The 17,409-nt window shown below is 45.4% G+C and overlaps 1 protein-coding gene across 1 annotated transcript in view; it reads left to right on the top strand.

The window, feature by feature from the left end:
- RNF207 (ring finger protein 207) overlaps nucleotides 1–17,409 on the top strand; it is a 900,262-nt gene that overhangs the window by 167,880 nt on the left and 714,973 nt on the right. Inside the window, exon 2 of the mRNA XM_086921721.1 lies at nucleotides 3,676–3,866. Within this exon, the coding sequence (XP_086777847.1) occupies nucleotides 3,676–3,866 (191 nt within the window). The remainder of the gene's footprint in view (nucleotides 1–3,675; nucleotides 3,867–17,409) is intronic.

The following is a 17,409-nucleotide window of genomic DNA, read 5'->3' as shown; positions in this document are numbered from 1 at the left end:
ACAGAGAAGAGGCGTCACGCCGCAGGATCTTCAACAGGCAACTCAATGCGACGCACTGAAGACGAGCCTGGGTGAGGGTTAAATATGTTTCGCTAGGCTGATGAGTCATGTAGGCTTCTGAGTCATGGAGGCTGCTGAGTCATGGAGGGTTGTTCAGTCATGGAGGCTGCTGAGTCATGGAGGTTGCTGAGTCATGGAGGCTTGTTGAGTCACGTAGATTCTGAGTCATGGAGGTTGCTGAGTCGAGCTCTGGCATGGCCTGGGAAACAAAGATAAGGAAAACACCACCACATATAGAGAATTAAAGAAATATAAGTTAACTTTTCTTCCTCAGGGAACACAGGGAGTGAAAGAGGGGATGAGCCGAGGGCAAGAGGCATGTGTTGAGAACCTGCTAGGAGCCCCCACCGACAGTAGGTCTTCCTAGGTAGGAGGTGAGTGTAATGCACCTAGCGCCTGGGATTCACCCTGATTAGTTTCCCCACTACTGCTGGAGTGCGGAAGGTGGTGGGCAGTCCAATGGATCCTGACATCTACACTACCTGTCCTCTTATTTCTCTTCTGGTTGAAGTTCCTAAAACAGAAGACAGGCTAAATAAGAAAGTGAAGACTATGGCCCTTATTATAAAAGTCTTGTGTATCTTGATTCATGTGGCACCATTAGTTACTGGCCAAATTGGGATTAAGAGATTACATACAACAAAAGTGAATCCGAGGAATTGGTTTCCATTATAAGATCCAGTACTCTGTTTAACTGAATTAGGAAAGTTATTATTAAACATTGGTGCAAATTGAATTCGGGAAAATGTATTCCTAGAACAAACTATGTTTTCATTCGCAACAGGAGTCAGATTAAATAACCATCTATTACACAAGCAACCAAGGAGAAATACATAGACTCACCCCTCCAACTTTTTTGTGCCTTACCACCAGTAAAGGGACATTTCCCAGTGGAAAAAGCAGTATTTCTTTCTTTATTTTATTTAAAGAGTTTTATATAGCGCTGGCTAGACCCGAAGGTATCAGAGCGCTTTACATGAGGTTCCACAAAATTAATCATTACATTAGAATCAGGTAGTTGCTAGAAAAACATTTCAAGAGCATAAATGCGAAGAAGTGTTAGGGGACAGGGAAAGGTGAGGAAGGGGAATATAGAACAGGGAGACAAAAAGAAGTCTGCCCCAAGTTCGGCTGGGTAGGTGACGGCTAAGGGGGAAGTCCATGGCCCATCTCCTCTTTAACGATCAGGTAGCTCCACTGGACCAGGGCCAAACAGCAAGGTTTCGGTTAAGAAGCAAAACATTTTAAAGAGTATAGGAAGACAAGAAAGGTGGAGCGTAGAGGGGGTGGGGGAAAGGAAAAGGGTAGGGGGAGAAAACGAAAGAGAGAGATGAAGGAAAGTCTGCCCAAGGTCCGGCTGGGTAGGTGATGGTCGCGGGGGAAATCCACAACCCAACTCCTCTTTAGCTAGCAGGTAAACCCACCGGGTGCCGGTCAGCTAGATAGGTCTCAACGGTCAAAGGAAGGTCCCAAAGTCAATGTCAAGTTGGGTGAGCCAGGGTGGGAGGGTGGAGGGGGAGCACCTCCAGCCTCGCTAGAGTAACCTCGAAAGTGCCAGTCCAGGGAGTCCAGTGTGGATAGAGGGGGTTCCAGGGTGAGGACTGGCAGAATAGAAGGTGTGAGCCTAGGACTTTAGTCCATTTGTGTGGAGGCCAAGAGTGAGCTATTGTCACCGATCCAGAGATTTGGGCGTCGTTCCGCTAGGTCCGAATTTACATCGATGTGTCTGTGAGCGGGAGGCGTAGTCAGCCCCCAGCTACCAGCTCGATGTCGGGCAGCTTTACTCTGGACTCTGAAAGCAGGGACTTGGCTCCCCGGCGATCCAACCCTGAGATAGTAAAATGTGGACCGCTGGCCGTGCGTCAGCCATTTTTGGGTCAGGCATTGCTATTCAGCCATCCACGATCTCCGTGTCTGCCTGCTCTTGGTTGCTGGTCCAATTCCCCCGATGCAGCACTTTAACTTTGTTGGCGAACAGAGATTTCCCCTCCGGACGCACTCGTGAGGCAGGAGTCCTATCTGTGGGCCGCTGACCGCGCGACAGCCATTTAGAGGTCAGGCATTGTTATTCTGTTGTCCCCGGTGTTCGTTGTTGTCAGAGCCCGGTCACAGGTACCGCGTTTCCTCCGCAGTCCTTACCGCCGAGAGCCCAGAGTGACCTGAGCATCTGTTTCTAGTTTGGGCGACCTTCCAGCGCTGGGTCAGGACCGGCCCCTCTCTCCATGCGGCGTCAGAGCATGGGCCCGGTGAAGAAGCGGATCTGCTCAGGTGTTGCGTCGTCTTTGCTAGGTAAGCCACAATGTAATCACCGTCTGCTGATAAAGGCGTTGGATTGTTCATAGGATGGGGGTAGATGGCGGGGTAAATAAGGGAAAAAGACCGTCATATTGACTAATTTGTCATACTTAATAGAACTATGACAATAATTATTTGTATTCAGGTATACGTATATAAACTGACAAGGTTGTGCCCAACCAGACAATCAACCTCAAGGTGTGGATTTGTTACTAAAGATAGCGCATGCTTCAATATATGGGTAAGGTTTCCTGTCCATAACACTGAAGCATCTATGTACCCGAGAAGTACAACATTGAAACTGTTATACCTCTTACTTTATGGTTCTGCGTAAGGAAATGCTGTCATAGATTACGTTAATACCCCTCTCTCCCTCTTCACGAGAATTAGTACAAGCAATGTGCCACTTTCACACTGACCCAGCTGTTTCCCCCTCACAAATGTCAATGTTGTGCAGGGATCTAAAATAAAAGAATATAAGCAGTGATTTAAGTGGGATTAAAGAGGTGGGCGTTCTCTAAAAGGGGTGTGACAAAATGTGCTTAATTAGGGACCCTTTTCAAGAAACATGGATAAGTAATTAACGGAATCACTATACAATGCAAACTAAAATCTTGTGCTTTACACAGTGTCCCACCTGACCAATATTTGAGACTTGGCAGGACCTGCCACACTTAAAGCCTGTTTACACGTTTTGTAGGTTGGAACAGGGGATACTTGCATTATCACTGCTTTAAGGCTGCCAATGGGTGGGCCCATTTAATTTCTGATTTGTCCACAAACATTTTGTCCAGCTGAATTGTCAGTCACAAATTATGCGTGAATCCCCCTTTTTCTGCAATTGCCCCCAGAGATGTTTTGCAAGTTATAAGATGGTGAGATCTTTGGGAGAAAATGGGAAGTAAATAATTAATTAATGTAGGAATCTGTTGCAGTAGTCCCAAATCTTGTAGTAACTAATTCCCCATTTGTCATGGGTCTCCTAAGGGGAATATTTGTAATACAGTGCTATTCCCATACATGTGGTATTGTTCAGTATGGATGATGAATACCAATGGGGTATTCTTAAAGTACCTGTGATAGGGTCCTAGCCGTCATTTTAACCTGTGGAACTCATAAAGTTAAAGTAATGTTCACTGTGGAGAAATCCACACTGTAGTGGCAGTATTTTCCAAGCAATATTACTGTACCCACTGCTGCACCATTCAGAATGAGGGTTTGTGAGAGCATTTAAAGGAATCATGATTGATTTTGTCATAATTAGCATCTCCAAATATTAGTTAGTAATGATTTTGCTAATCATTGTATTTTCTGTCACAGATGTCTGGAGGGATCTTTTCAGCACTGGAAAATTTACATGACTTGGATAATGCTAACTGCCACCCACTAGTTTGCTTTTTGTGCCACGAACAATATGAACATCCCTGTCTCCTGGACTGTTACCACAACTTCTGTGCGAACTGTTTGCGTGGCCGTGCGGTGGAGAGCCGCCTCAATTGTCCTCTCTGTGGGTAAGACATTTACCACACAATAATTTACCTTTTCAATGTCAAGAGATGAGTGATTCCATAGGGCTGCATTGCATCTACTGGGAGTTATTGGTTCAATATTTTCACATCTACTGTAATTTTGGTGTCAATCAATTCTTATTTATTGGTAGAAGTATTTTATGTGTTTTTTATGATCATTCAAATGGCCAAGATAACATTCATCTGTAAAGAAGATTTTTCGCAAATTCAAATCCACATTTTTGTATGAAACAATGATGCAACATTTCATTTTTCACATTGTAACAATTTCTGTAATATCCAATGTAAGAATGTTACAGATAGCAAAAAATGATAGAGGCTTAGGTTTCAAGTTGAAAAATTACTGATGAACACTATGGGCCCTATTATGATGGCGGTTTTCCCGCATCCTCCGAGCCGGCGGAAGCCACCGCCGGCCCGGAGGATGCGGGAAAACTGCAGCGGACTGAAAAAGACCCCCCGCCATATTAGGATGTCTGGTGGAACATGCCTTTACACGGCGGCATTTCCGCCGTGCAAAAGCATACAGATTTTTGTTTGGGGGCCCGTTGCGGGCCCCCAGGGGTGAAGGGGTGGGTGGGGGGGTGCACATGGGGGGTACCTATGGTACCCCCCTGCATTTGCCTGCACAAAGCGGCAGGCACCGTGCGGTGCCTGCCGCTTTGTGCATGCAAATGCACAACTTACATTTTATCATTGCGGCGGGTGCTGCTTCAAGCAGCTCCCGCCGCAATGATAAAAATACAGGATGTGACCGCCAGGGTGGCGGTCACATCCTAATTTGCACGGAGGGACCGCCGCTGCCCCTGCGGACGGACCCTCCTACTCTATGGTGGCGGACGGACTCAGGCCCGTCCGCCATCATAATCGGCCCCTACCGAACACTTTGAGATGATACAGCTAAGATTGAAATGATGCCAAATTCTAATGGAATGCTGACTGCCAGGAACAATTGACAGTGGGACAGTGGTCTACCGCATGCACACATATTTGGGAACTCTACTACCTGCACAAAACATACATGATCCCTGAAATACTTAAATATCCCTAATGTCCATTAGCATATCTGAGATTTTTTTTCATTTACCATGGTCCAAGATGCCCAAAAATACAGGCATACTAGGAGGTGATTATAGATCCTTAAAAATGTACTAATCCCACAGCTAAACGGTGGAAGGTTAGACGGTGGTTTGTTATGCTGAATTGTTTGATAGTTGAGAGAATAGAGTTCAAATTAGGACTAAAATGAAACATTGGCTCAAGGTTAGTGGACTTTTGCAATGGAGAAACTAGACATGTCAATGTCAGGACAAAATGGTCCCACGTAGGTTGAATACGGATTTAAACAAGTGCATTTCTTTAAATCATCTCAGAATCAATAATACATTGAAAACAAAATTGCAAATGTTTTTCATACTGAATTAATTTAACAGTAGGCCGGTGTCACCATCATCATATATATTTGTGCCTTTAATTGTATTATTCCTTGAATATTATGACTCTGTGAGGTTTAGCACACTTTACTTACTGTAACATTTTAACACGATTCTGTATGAGGGGTATTAACCCTAAACTGGTCCCAGGATGCTTGTTTCCTGTCCAGGGAAGACCCGCATATGGCTCGGTGTGAACTGAGGTGGTGAAGTGACCTAAAGAATGATGATGGATTCAACCCAGATCTGTGACTGGGGTAAGTGCCTGAAATGTTTCCGTGCTCCGTCCATCATCTCCTTGTGTTTGCTTTCTTTGCCCTAAGTTGGCAGGGAATGCCCAGAAGTAGGTCCCTTGCTCACTTTGCTACTGGATTCAAGCTAGCCTGGCCGATGAAGGGTGTTACCCCGAAACCAGTCCCAGGATGCTTGTTTCCGGTCCAGGGAAGACCCAGCTCGGCAGTTTGGGCTGGACTGTTCCCATGATAAACAGGGGCAAGACTGATTTGCATATGGCTGGGTCTGAACTTGGGTGGAAAAGTGAGCTAAAGAATGATGATGGATTCAACCCAGATCTGTGACTGGGGGTTGAGTGTCTGAAAAGATTCAACGCTCAATCCATCATCTCCTTGTGTTTGCTATGATTCTGTATTCTTCAACCTGAAACAATTACTTTAATTTACTGTGGCATGAAATATGTTTTTGCAGTCAAAGTATAGTTTGTTTGAGAGGAATGTTGCAGGTGTGTCTGTACTATCCAGTTAGCAACTAAAGAATCGCTAGTTTAATTTACTATTTTGTAAACTACGAGCCACTATTGAAGTGAATGGAAACTAGCACTTGAATGAGCATTGAAAACACCTGATTTCTCTGTTGAAATTATTGATTAGTGAAAGCTGGATCTGGGTGGCTAATGAATAATTTGGTCGATCACACACTGTCAAACACTGGTAGATTCAACCATTTTAAGACTAGATGAATGTAGCCATTGATGTTCCTACCCCCTTTAAGCTGGGGCAGCAGAGGCAACGTTTGCACTGGCCCAGCCATGGCTAACCTGCGGTATCACCATTTACAACTGTGTTAGCATTTGTCCCCTTAAGAGGGAGATGGTTTAGTGGGAAAAAACTGTGATGACAGGCCTATCATGTCATGACAATGTGGTGAACAAGTAAGCACTTTTTCTGAAAAGAGTGGGAAATCTGTCCCTGGGAAACAAACAAATGTGCTGATGTTCCTGGTGCTTTCTCTCATTTATGTGGGTGACAGTTGGCCATTTTTCCTGACTGGACATCCAAGGTGTACTTGCTAGACCCATACATAAACACAGCTGGAGTACATGGGCTGGAGGGGCTATGCTAGTGAACTATCACCTCCCATGTCATATTCACCAGCGTTGGGCCCACTCAGTCCTTGTCTAGACAGCATGACAGGAAATACTTTGCCATCAGTAAAAGCTTCATCCCAACACCAGTAAATAAGGGAAGCAGAAGGAGGGCGGATATAGCAGGTGGCCTGTTACTGCCCACCTCTAAATGGGGGTTGGGGTAAAGGTTAGTATGCTTTTTGTCTGGAGCCAGTCGGTGATCTGTGAAACACTGTTGCATATACCTGAGCAGACCTTTAAAAAAGGCCACCACATCACTACTGTGGATATTGTATTAGTACAAGACAGGGAGCCCCCCCAGATTCTTTTGTCCACCCCGCCAAAATCACTCTCCTACCAGAAGTTTTTGTTATTCCTCTCATGGGACGGATTGTTTTTAGGGTTCCTCATAGTGCCCTGCAGGATATTTTGTTATGACTGTTTGTATAGCGCACAACTCACCAGGGAGGGGGCAATCCTGTTGCTGGATAGAGTTGGGAACTCCAGTAGGGGCATGGGGTTTAGAGTTGTTTGCGTGGTAGAGAATCATTAAAATACCATTTACAGCAATCAAGCTCTAAGTACCCTTGCATTTGGTTACATGTATTATGTTGCGTGTTACTTATTTAAAATGTTCTGATATGTACATTATTCTATACAACCCTGATCTAATCCATTTAAATTGTATATTAGCCATTTGTGTGCAATATGTTTCCAAACTGCAAACGTTTTTAGGGGTTCGTGCTGTATAACTTTTTAAGAATGGTGATCGCCAGGTTAAAAAAGTAACAACAAGTAAGTGGAGTGGTGTGGCTCACTGGTTAGAGGCGGCAGACTCGGAAGCAGGAGTTGGCCCGGGACCAGGGTTCAATTCCCGATGCGGCAGGGTCATGGACCAGGGTCAGTGGACTCGATAATTCTTGCCTTGGTGCCTACTCTAACCAGGGGTCCCACTCGGCAACTCTGGGCATTAGCTTGCCTAATCTCCACAACGCCCCCATCAACACCGGGGATGTCTGGCTCCACCTTGGGGACTCCCAGTAGGGACCATCCCACAGGGAAAGCCAGGACGGGTTCCCCAGCGGTATACTGTGCCAAGATATTCCGGTAGTAGTTTGCGTGTTACAAAACAGTTTAAAATATAACATCTTACAAAAAATGCAGTAATTATATCTGACTCAACCTATGCCGTTTCATCTTGAGAGCACATCTGTTGGACTTGGCCCTTTTTACAGGTTCCTCCTACAACTTTTTGCCTTCCTCCTGTATTTTTTCTGACCTGTTGGTGGTTTTATGACTCTGGGCGCTTTATCACTGTTGATCAGTGCTTAATTACATGTGCTCTCCATTGTAAACTTGGTAAGATTGGGCTACACCTATTTGGTATATTTAATTTACCTATCAGTCCCTTGTACAGTGGTATCCCATATACCCAGGGCCAGTAAATTAAATGCTACTGGTGGGCTTGCAGTGTCTCTTGCCCCCCCGCCAAAGTAACCTTTCAAACCTGTCTCAAGCCTCTGCAACTGCAGAGCCTGTGCGCACAGTTTACTGTTGCTGTGAAGTGGCACATAAAGTGGTTGCCATGTTGGTAACTTCCCTTTTACTACATATCAGTCACCCCTAAGGTAGGTCCTAGCTAACCCTATGGGTAGGGTGCGGGGTAGGTAAAAGGTAGGACATGCGCCTTAACTGTGTGGCATGTCCTGGCAGTGACAAACAGCCTAATTGGTTTCTCACTCCTGTGAAGCTGCCCTCTCATAGGGATGCATTGGGGATTCCCTGATATGTGCTTCAGTAGTAATTCCTGATCGGAGAGGGGTAGTGTGATCAAATTTGCTATGTTTGGAATAGTGATGATAAATGCTGCTAATTGGTGTTAGCTGATTTAATATTACTATTTTAGAAATGCCACTTTTAGAAGTAGGCATTTCTGTGTGCTATGTGTCTTTGTGCCTGCCTGATGTGTAGTGACCATCTGGTTCTGACTGACAGAGGGAGAGGGGATGTGCATTCCCTCCAGTCAGTCCCTGGGGGGTTGAGGTGTGTCCTACCCTGCCTGGGTGACTCAGCCCTAGGTTGAATAGGCTTAGTGTGCATATGGAGTGGTGGGAGGAGTAGCACCTGCACCTGAATAGGGCTGTACCTGCCTTCCACAATGATGGCTCCGCCGCGTTGTGGTGCGTCTGGAGCCTGGGCTTACACTTTGAGTGTTCTGCACTGTAATTATATTTTTTGAGGTCCCCCAGAACTTGTTTAAACTGGGCTCAGGGCCCTGTGCCAGGGCAGAACAAAGACTGTTTGTGCTATAAGTACTGGGGTTGTGAACCCATGTCTCGAGAACTTGTGGAACTGGAGGAAAACAATGCATCAACTACACCTAGCCAGGAGGAACTGCCATTGGACTGGATTACTGAAGGACTGATCTGCTGCCTGTTGGGCTATGAGACAGCTTTTCTCTCTTACTTCAGGTCCGTTTGTGCTGGCCTGCCTGCTGGAACCCTGTTGTGAGTTCTACCTGTGTCCCTTCTCTACAGAGTGGGTGTAGTCACTTGTGTGCTCAGCCCAAGGGTGAAGGGTGAGCCCAGTGCCAGTCCCCCATCTAATTTCTTAACGCACTGTTGTGGGTGGCACCAGAAAGTGCTTGGGCAAGTTCACGGGGAGCACAGCATGTGGCCTGAAAGGCTCTCTCCCTTGCTGTGATTCCTGCTGCCAACTGAGAAATGCCAGAAGGACGAAAGCTGGGTTTTCTCTAAGGGCGTGAAGAGGGCAGGACGCAACCACCCTGGAGACCTAGTTACTCAGCAACCACCCGCGGAAGCAGCGTCAGAGGATCCCTCCTGATGAGATCAGGCATTGCCTGTGGGCAGGGCCCCACCAAGGAAGGAGATTCCACCCCAGAGAAGAGTGAAGTGGGGAGACATCGCTCCTAACTTCCAGGCCCAACTGGGTCCAACCGGAACCCTACCATGGCCTGCCAGCATTTTCTATCCTCATAGAGGTGAGCCGGATTTACATGGTGACCGTGCTACCTGGCTGTCACTGCCCCTCCTTGCGTTCACGGGCAGCCACCGAGTATGACTCCCGTCGCTGTGAGGCAGGGGCATTGTCCATTTTGAGTCAGTGAGTAGGAGGGTAAGCAAGGTGCTGACATCCCTCCCCAGTTGACGCCCGAGACCAGGGAAGGTCTCCCGTGTGGGAAGGCTGCTTGGTACCACCGTAGGCCCCCACCGTCATTGGGCTGCTGCATTTGTTGCCAGCAGCCTGACCTCCTGCTAGTAGTGCTGCCGGTAGAAACTTTCAGGTGGACGGGGACTACGTAAGGTCTCTCCGCCAACGAGAGCATCTTTGTTTTAGCGAATTACCAGGATTACCGCTAACAGGAGTGCAGGGGTGGTCCTGCAATCCCCATTCCCTGATGCAGGGGGGAGGGGCGCATTGCCGAATGATACAGAGGTTGCTTCACTGAGAATAAATCTGGGTCTGCCTATGCAGTGGCAGTATTTAGGTAAAGTATCCTTTGGGATTACTGCGTAAAGTGATATTCTGCATTGTTTGGGGTGACATATGTGCCTATGGTCTCATCTGATGCACAGTAATTCGTGACTTATGTAATGTGTGCAAACTAGGGGAAGTTACCCCATTGCCCCACTTGTGGTACATGTGCCATACTGTGCTGTGTTATTCCCTGATGTAATGTTGCCTATTGAAGGGATATTCCCAGTGGGGAAGTGTTTCTAATGTGTTCACTTCATAGGTTTCTACCATAGTGACTGAAGATGATGTATGCGCTTAAGGTGTTATGCTAAAGGTGCCAGTGGCACAGTGTAATGTATGTGATTGTGCTCTAATGTGTTTTTATGGATACAAAAGTTATTTTTATATAACTTTGTGTGGAGTTACATTTATGGTGTGCCTAATGCGTCACTGCTGTGTGAGTGTGTTGAGCAAACGCTTTTCACATTGCTTCTGGGATAAGCCTGACTGCTCTACCAATCTACCAAGGGAGTGAGGAGGGGTTATCTTCAGCATGTAACTCCCTTGCCCTGACTAGAGAGGTAAGTTCTGCCTGGCTTAGGTGCATACCCTAGCCAACAAGAAACTCTGTTTCTAACAACAGCCAATTGCAATACTGAACTATTTTCATAGCCCCTATGCTTGGTCCACTTTATGCAAAGACTTATACATCATACACTGTCTTCATAAGTAAATCTGTCTCATTTCAGCACCTTTAAATTATTAGACTTGTAGCTGTTGAATCAACAAACATAAAATTTGATTAGTGTTACTTACTTCACCAATCTCAACCATCAGGTTCATCAAACACGCAGTAACTGTAATAACTGCACTATATTAAATCAAACCAAAACATGAGGAAAATAAATGAATAGCTAAACAACTGCTCATCATATAAACAAACATGTCCAGTTGATTACATCAATTGCTATCTAGAAAGCTGAGCTGGGCAATGATTGATGAGGACATTAATCGAATATTGAGTTCTTATGAAATTAGACAACATTAAAGTGAGGCATTAAAATATAAACACATATAAAAATGTAACAGTTTGTTTTCATAATAATTTTATCAGTATTGGGGATATCATTAGCTGTTGTTTGACATCCCTAAACCACAACAACAGCTGCCTACCTAATAACATAAATGAGGGAAGGATAATTAGGAAATAACCCTCAGCATAGTGAAGTTTGCGAAAAATTATCCATTTTAAATTTGCTATTCATCACACATTCTGCCATTAAATCTTGCAAAAGATGTATTCTTCGCTCTGTCTTAAACTAATGCAATAAGAAAATTCTAGTTTGTGATGGATTATTCCAAGCAGGGATACAGGACTGTGGATTCAAAGCAGCTGTGGAGGAATAGTTAAAAAATAACCACACATTTTATATATTTTATTTTTATTTAAAGAGTTTTGTAGAGCGTGAACAAGACCACAGGGGGTATAAGAGTGCTTTAAAGATTGGCAGTTATGAAGGTACAAGAAATGTAAACAATAGCACACTGGACAAGAAAAGGCCAAAAACATATATTAACAGTTCAATGAAGACAAGAGTAAGATGGCAACGCCTAGGGTGAACTTGGGATCTAGCCCAAAAATGTCTTCATCAGAATCTCTTTATTCCCTTTTGAAGGAAGCTGTGGAATTATTCAGTCTTATTTCAGGTGCATTGGAGTTCCAAATTCTTGGTGCAATACCTGAGAATGCTGGATTGTAGGTTTTCTTTTTAAGGAATTTCTGTGGCTTGAAAAGTAAAGATCTTGAGCCCCTAGAGGATCTAAAGCCTCCAGAGAGCTCAGGTTTATGTGCAAGATATAATGGGGGGTTTAAATGTAAAGCTTTGTGGGTCATGCATGCAATTGTTTGATGTATCCTTGCTTCATACGAGAGCCAGTTTAGTGATTTCCACTCACGCATGATGTCATGATAATGTTTTGAGCCTGTAATGAGCCTTGCAGCGAAATTGAGAGAGGCCTTAAATGGCGCCGTCTTCGATCTAGGAAGCCCACATAGGGTTGTCCTCCATAATCCAGTTTAGCGATCACTAGTGGTTGCACCACGATCTTGAGGCCATTGTGGGGGAGGAACAGTTTTATTTTCCTTACAATGCTCAATTGAAAGTTCTCTCCTTTAGTGAGAGCACTAATGTCCTTCTGCATGTTAGATGCTTACTCAGCATTATTCCTAGGTAGAGAGCTCCTGGAATCACTGATGTTTGGAGTGCAGTTAAGGGCTGTAAGTTGATGCAACCATTTTGCAATAACTGAAGACTGTTTATCTGGGGCGATGCGGAGGAATTCTGTTTTGAGACCATTTCATTTCAAGTGATTGAATGTCACACAACTTTGTGTTTCTGAGTTGAGAGAACTGATGTCCTCTTGGGAGGAGACTTTCAGGTACAGTTGACTGTCATCCGCATACTTGTGATAGTGCATGTTGGACAATTTCAGGATTTCCGCTAAAGGCTCCATGAACTGATTGAAGAAAGTGGGTGAAAGTGTGGACCCCTGTTTTACCCTCAGAGTGTGTGGTGAGGGGTAAGATAGCGACTGATTAACCTTGAGTCTTTGGGTTCTATTGTGTTGGAATGTTGAAAACCAGTGTAGCACAGTCCCTGATGGCCCAACCGATTCTTCAGTAGATCCATAAGGGTATCATGTTTGATCATATCAAAATTGGATGAAAGGTTGAGGAGGATCAGAAGGCATGACTCATTTTGGTACAGCATTCATAATGCATCATCCACAATATGGGTAAGAGCTGATTCCATGCTAAGACCATGACAGAAGCCGGCTTGGAATTGCTCCAGCAGTTGGAATTGTTCAATGTGGCGACACAGCTGGGTGTGTACTTATTTCTCGAGGAGCTTTGCCAGAGTAGGAATTGAGTCGTTTGGACGAACATTGTGGAAGTTAGGATGGTCAGTCGATGGTTTTTTAAGTATGGGGGTGACCAGCCCTGACTTTCAGCAATCTGGGATTGAACCTTGAAGGCGAGAGGCATTAACTATCTTAATCTAGAGAGGTAGTATGGATGATCTGATCTCAGTGAAGAGGTTTGGTGGCAATGAATTGCTAAGATGGTTGGAAGGTTTCAGTGTGGCCAGAGTTTCGCGAAGGGCGCACACATCCATGCTTTAAATAAGCTCCAATAAGCTTGTTTTTTGAAGGAGAGACAGAATTTCAGGGGGCACACCTAACCTAGAGGGTGTATAGGTGGAAGGTAGATTCTCCAAGGCTGCCCGTAGTTCCAGTTCGATCTTTGTTGACGTATCACAGAAGAAGGAAGCAACCTTCTCACAGTTAGGCTGCTGACAGAGTTCCAAAGAGCAAGGGTTCGGTTGGCTGCTAGATTGAAGCTTGATGAGTTCAAACACTTTTTTTTCTGTTGGTTTTTGGCTTGCTCTTGTTGTTTCCTGAAGTATCTAGCTTTAGAGCATTTGATGCATTTGTTATATAAATTTCTCAGAGATCTCAGCTGAGTGAGATGGTCAAGGAAGTTGAGAGGATTGCCATAAACATTCTGCTAGTCTCAGGTGTCTTCTTTCAGTATTTAGGCTCCCATTATACTAAGGTTTGGAGATTTTGGAGGGCATTCTTTTTAGCTATGGGGTGCCATTGAATTTAATATGTTAGTCATGGAGCGATTATTTTGTTCTGTAAGGTCACCGACATCAGACATGTCCAGAGGAGGAGGCAGGATGTTATCAGTGCGAGAAGTCAGATCATATAAGTTAATGTTTCTTAGACTTCTTTGCCAATGCCTAGGTTTCTTCACCTGAGCTTTAATTGTTCTTACCTATTCTGAGATGAGGAGGGAGATGCAATGGTGATCCATTCAGTCACGTGGGGCGATGGTTTCAAGTTGAATGAGGTTGATCTTACCGAGGACCAGACCTAAGGTAGCTCCCTTGATGTGAGTAGGGCTATTACACATTTGTGTGAGGTTGAGGTCTAATAAGAAGGATGACTTGGGGGTCATTCAGGTCATTCCAGGGGAGGTTGAAGTCTCCAAGGAAGATCTGGGTGCTGCGATACTCCACGTTCGTAGAGATGATGTCCTTGATCTGTTCTATGAAAGAGAGATTGTCTCGTGGAGGGTGCTAGAGCGTGTGGAATTTGCATGCTTGCCTGTTGTTGCATAAGACCTCAAAGCAGAGGTATTTGCATTACAATAGAGAATCAGATTGTAGTTATCTAACTGATACATTTCTATGATGTATACATGCAATGCCTCCACAGAGCCCACCCTGTCTAGCAAGCCTGATGATGTCATAGTTAGGGGGCACTAGAATTTCGATTATTGGTACAGATGAACCGTTAAGCAAGGTTTCCATCAGCACTAAAAGGTCTTGATCGTGTGCAAGGTAGAGGGCAGCAATGTCTGCAGCATGTCGTACTGCTGATCTGCAGTTCAGAAGCATGCATTTAAGCTGTGGTTTGGGATCTTCTGAGGAGGTAATAGTGATGGGGACTCTATTGAGGTTGTTCTTATTTAAGGATCTAGAGTTAACCGTAGGTTCTCTAAATGGGTCAGAGTAGATTCAAAACTAAGGACAGCTCTTGAGGCGGAAGCCGGGAGCTTTGCTCTTTTAAAATTGTATCTCACACTTTTAGAAAACTTACTTCCTTTGTTTGTCACGCTGCCCTGAGCACTTCCCCCCTCATTTTCCAAATGCTGTATTCACGCCGCGCAGCGATTGAACGCTGCCGCGGGCAAACCAGCTGCTGCCAATTACCAGGACAGTGGGACACGCCCATCGCCCTGAGGCCACGCCCCCTGAAGGTATAAATACCTCGCCAGGAAAGTAATCGCGTCAAAACAAAGGACAGCTCTTGAGGCGGAAGCCGGGAGCTTTGCTCTTTTAAAATTGTATCTCACAATTTTAGAAAACTTACTTCCTTTGTTTGTCACGCTGCCCTGAGCACTTCGCCCCTCATTTTCCAAACGCTGTATTCACGCCGCGCAGCCGATTGAACGCTGCCGCGGGCAAACCAGCTGCTACCAACTATGAGGACAGTGGGACACGCCCACTGCCCTGAGGCCACGCCCCCTGAAGGTATAAATACCGCGCCAGGAAAGTAATCGCGTCAAAACTAAGGACAGCTCTTGAGGCGGAAGCCGGGAGCTTTGCTCTTTTAAAATTGTATCTCACACTTTTAGAAAACTTACTTCCTTTGTTTGTCACGCCACCCTGAGCACTTCCCCTCTCATTTTCCAAACGCTGTATTCACGCCGCGCAGCCGATTGAACGCTGCCGCGGGCAAACCAGCTGCTGCCAATTACGAGGACAGTGGGACACGCCCACCGCCCTGAGGCCACGCCCCCTGAAGGTATAAATACCGCGCCAGGAAAGTAATCGCGTCAAAACTAAGGACAGATCTTGAGGCGGAAGCCGGGAGCTTTGCTCTTTTAAAATTGTATCTCACACTTTTAGAAAACTTACTTCCTTTGTTTGTCACGCTGCCCTGAGCACTTCTCCCCTCATTTTCCAAACGCTGTATTCACGCCGCGCAGCCGATTGAACGCTGCCGTGGGCAAACCAGCTGCTGCCAATTATGTGGACAGTGGGACACGCCCACCGCCCTGAGGCCACGCCCCCTGCTCACCACTATAAAATATGTGCCTGGGCCGGACGTGTGCAGCGGGCGCGCCGCCTGCGCGCCAAAGGCAAGCCCGTCTGCGCCCGTCCGCGACCGACCGGGACTAGGGGCTATACCCCCTGCAAGCTCCGTCCAAAATTTGCCGACGCCAATTCGCTATTCACGAAGCGAACTATTAGCTCTTCATAAAGACAATAGAGGTATAAAAACCCACCTATGCACCCAAACGGGACCAGGTTTATCCTATGGACCTATCTCATGCCTCGCCTGTCACTGGTCCAGTATGGGTCTAACCCCATCAGACAACCATTCACCTTACGAGAAGAACAACCTGTCATTGAATTGTTTATATTTCAATGCCAGATCCCTACCTGGACATGCCCTAGACATCTGGGATCTAATTACTAAGACCCCGGACCTAGTTTTCATAACTGAAACCTGGCTATCCGAGACCAGTGCTCCAGACTTAGCAATTGCCCTCCCCCCTAACTACAAAATCATTTCACAAGATAGGGTAGGAAAAAGAAGAGGAGGAGGGGTAGCTGTTATATTCAGGGATCATCTAACATGCTTGGCTGAACCAATGACTGCACACACTGAACAAGAGATCTTGCCTTTTAAAGTACTCTTAGATGGTCTTACCATTCTAGCCGGTGCAGTGCTCTACAACCCCCCTGGACAACAAGCCAGCCTTAGTGCTAAACTTTTAAATTAACTCCTGCCACTGTGCTTAAAACACAAAAACTATATGATAGTCGGCGACTTTAATGTCCACTATGAAAAAATGGATGCTTTGGGAACCTCCCAATTGAAATCCGACATGGAAATTCTCCAACTCAAGCAGTGGATTGTTGCCCCCACGCACTCTGCCGGCCACACACTGGATCTATTATTCACCAACATCGAATCCACTAGCCTAAAAGAGGTCAACCCACTACCCTGGTCGGACAACTTTCTTATATCCTTCTCACTCACCCTTCCTGGCAGACCTCTAAAACCTAAGACTGCCCCTCATATTTCCAAACGAGCTTGGAGGTTGATTAGCGAATCCAACTTCGAATTAAACTTCCCAAAAGATAAGGTTATATTTTCAGAGGATTCCCCTATCTGTAATAATGTCGCCTTATTAGACGAGGGTATATTGCAAACACTAAACACACTAGCCCCTTTGAGGAAAGCCAGAACAAAAACCATAACAGAGAAATGGTATACTCCCTGTCTAAAAAATCTTAAAAAGGAATGCCAAAAAAAGGAACATCTATGGAGGCAGTCCAAAGACAGTGAAGCAAGACAAAACTATGTCGATAAACGTAAGCAGTATATTCTCGCCATTAAACAGGCAAAAAAGGACTATTTTACACAGTGCATCCAAGAAACTGCAATTCTGCAAAAGAACTATTGAAAATAGTGAAGGAATTCAGCAAACCTTCTATCACCTCACAAACACTTACTCCTTAGATCGAGGCCTGTGAACGCATTAGCACGTTCTTTTCGGAAAAAATCAGGAAAATATACTCCACCTTCACCCCTCAAAATATCAGCCACCCAGGCAACCCACCTAAAGTTGTCTCTTCATCAGAAGTGTCTATAGATCCATTAGACCTAG

This window comes from Lissotriton vulgaris, chromosome 5 (assembly GCF_964263255.1).
Source record: "Lissotriton vulgaris chromosome 5, aLisVul1.2, whole genome shotgun sequence".
NCBI classification, from domain to species: Eukaryota; Metazoa; Chordata; class Amphibia; order Caudata; family Salamandridae; genus Lissotriton; species Lissotriton vulgaris.
This window is presented reverse-complemented; position numbering and strand designations above follow the sequence as displayed.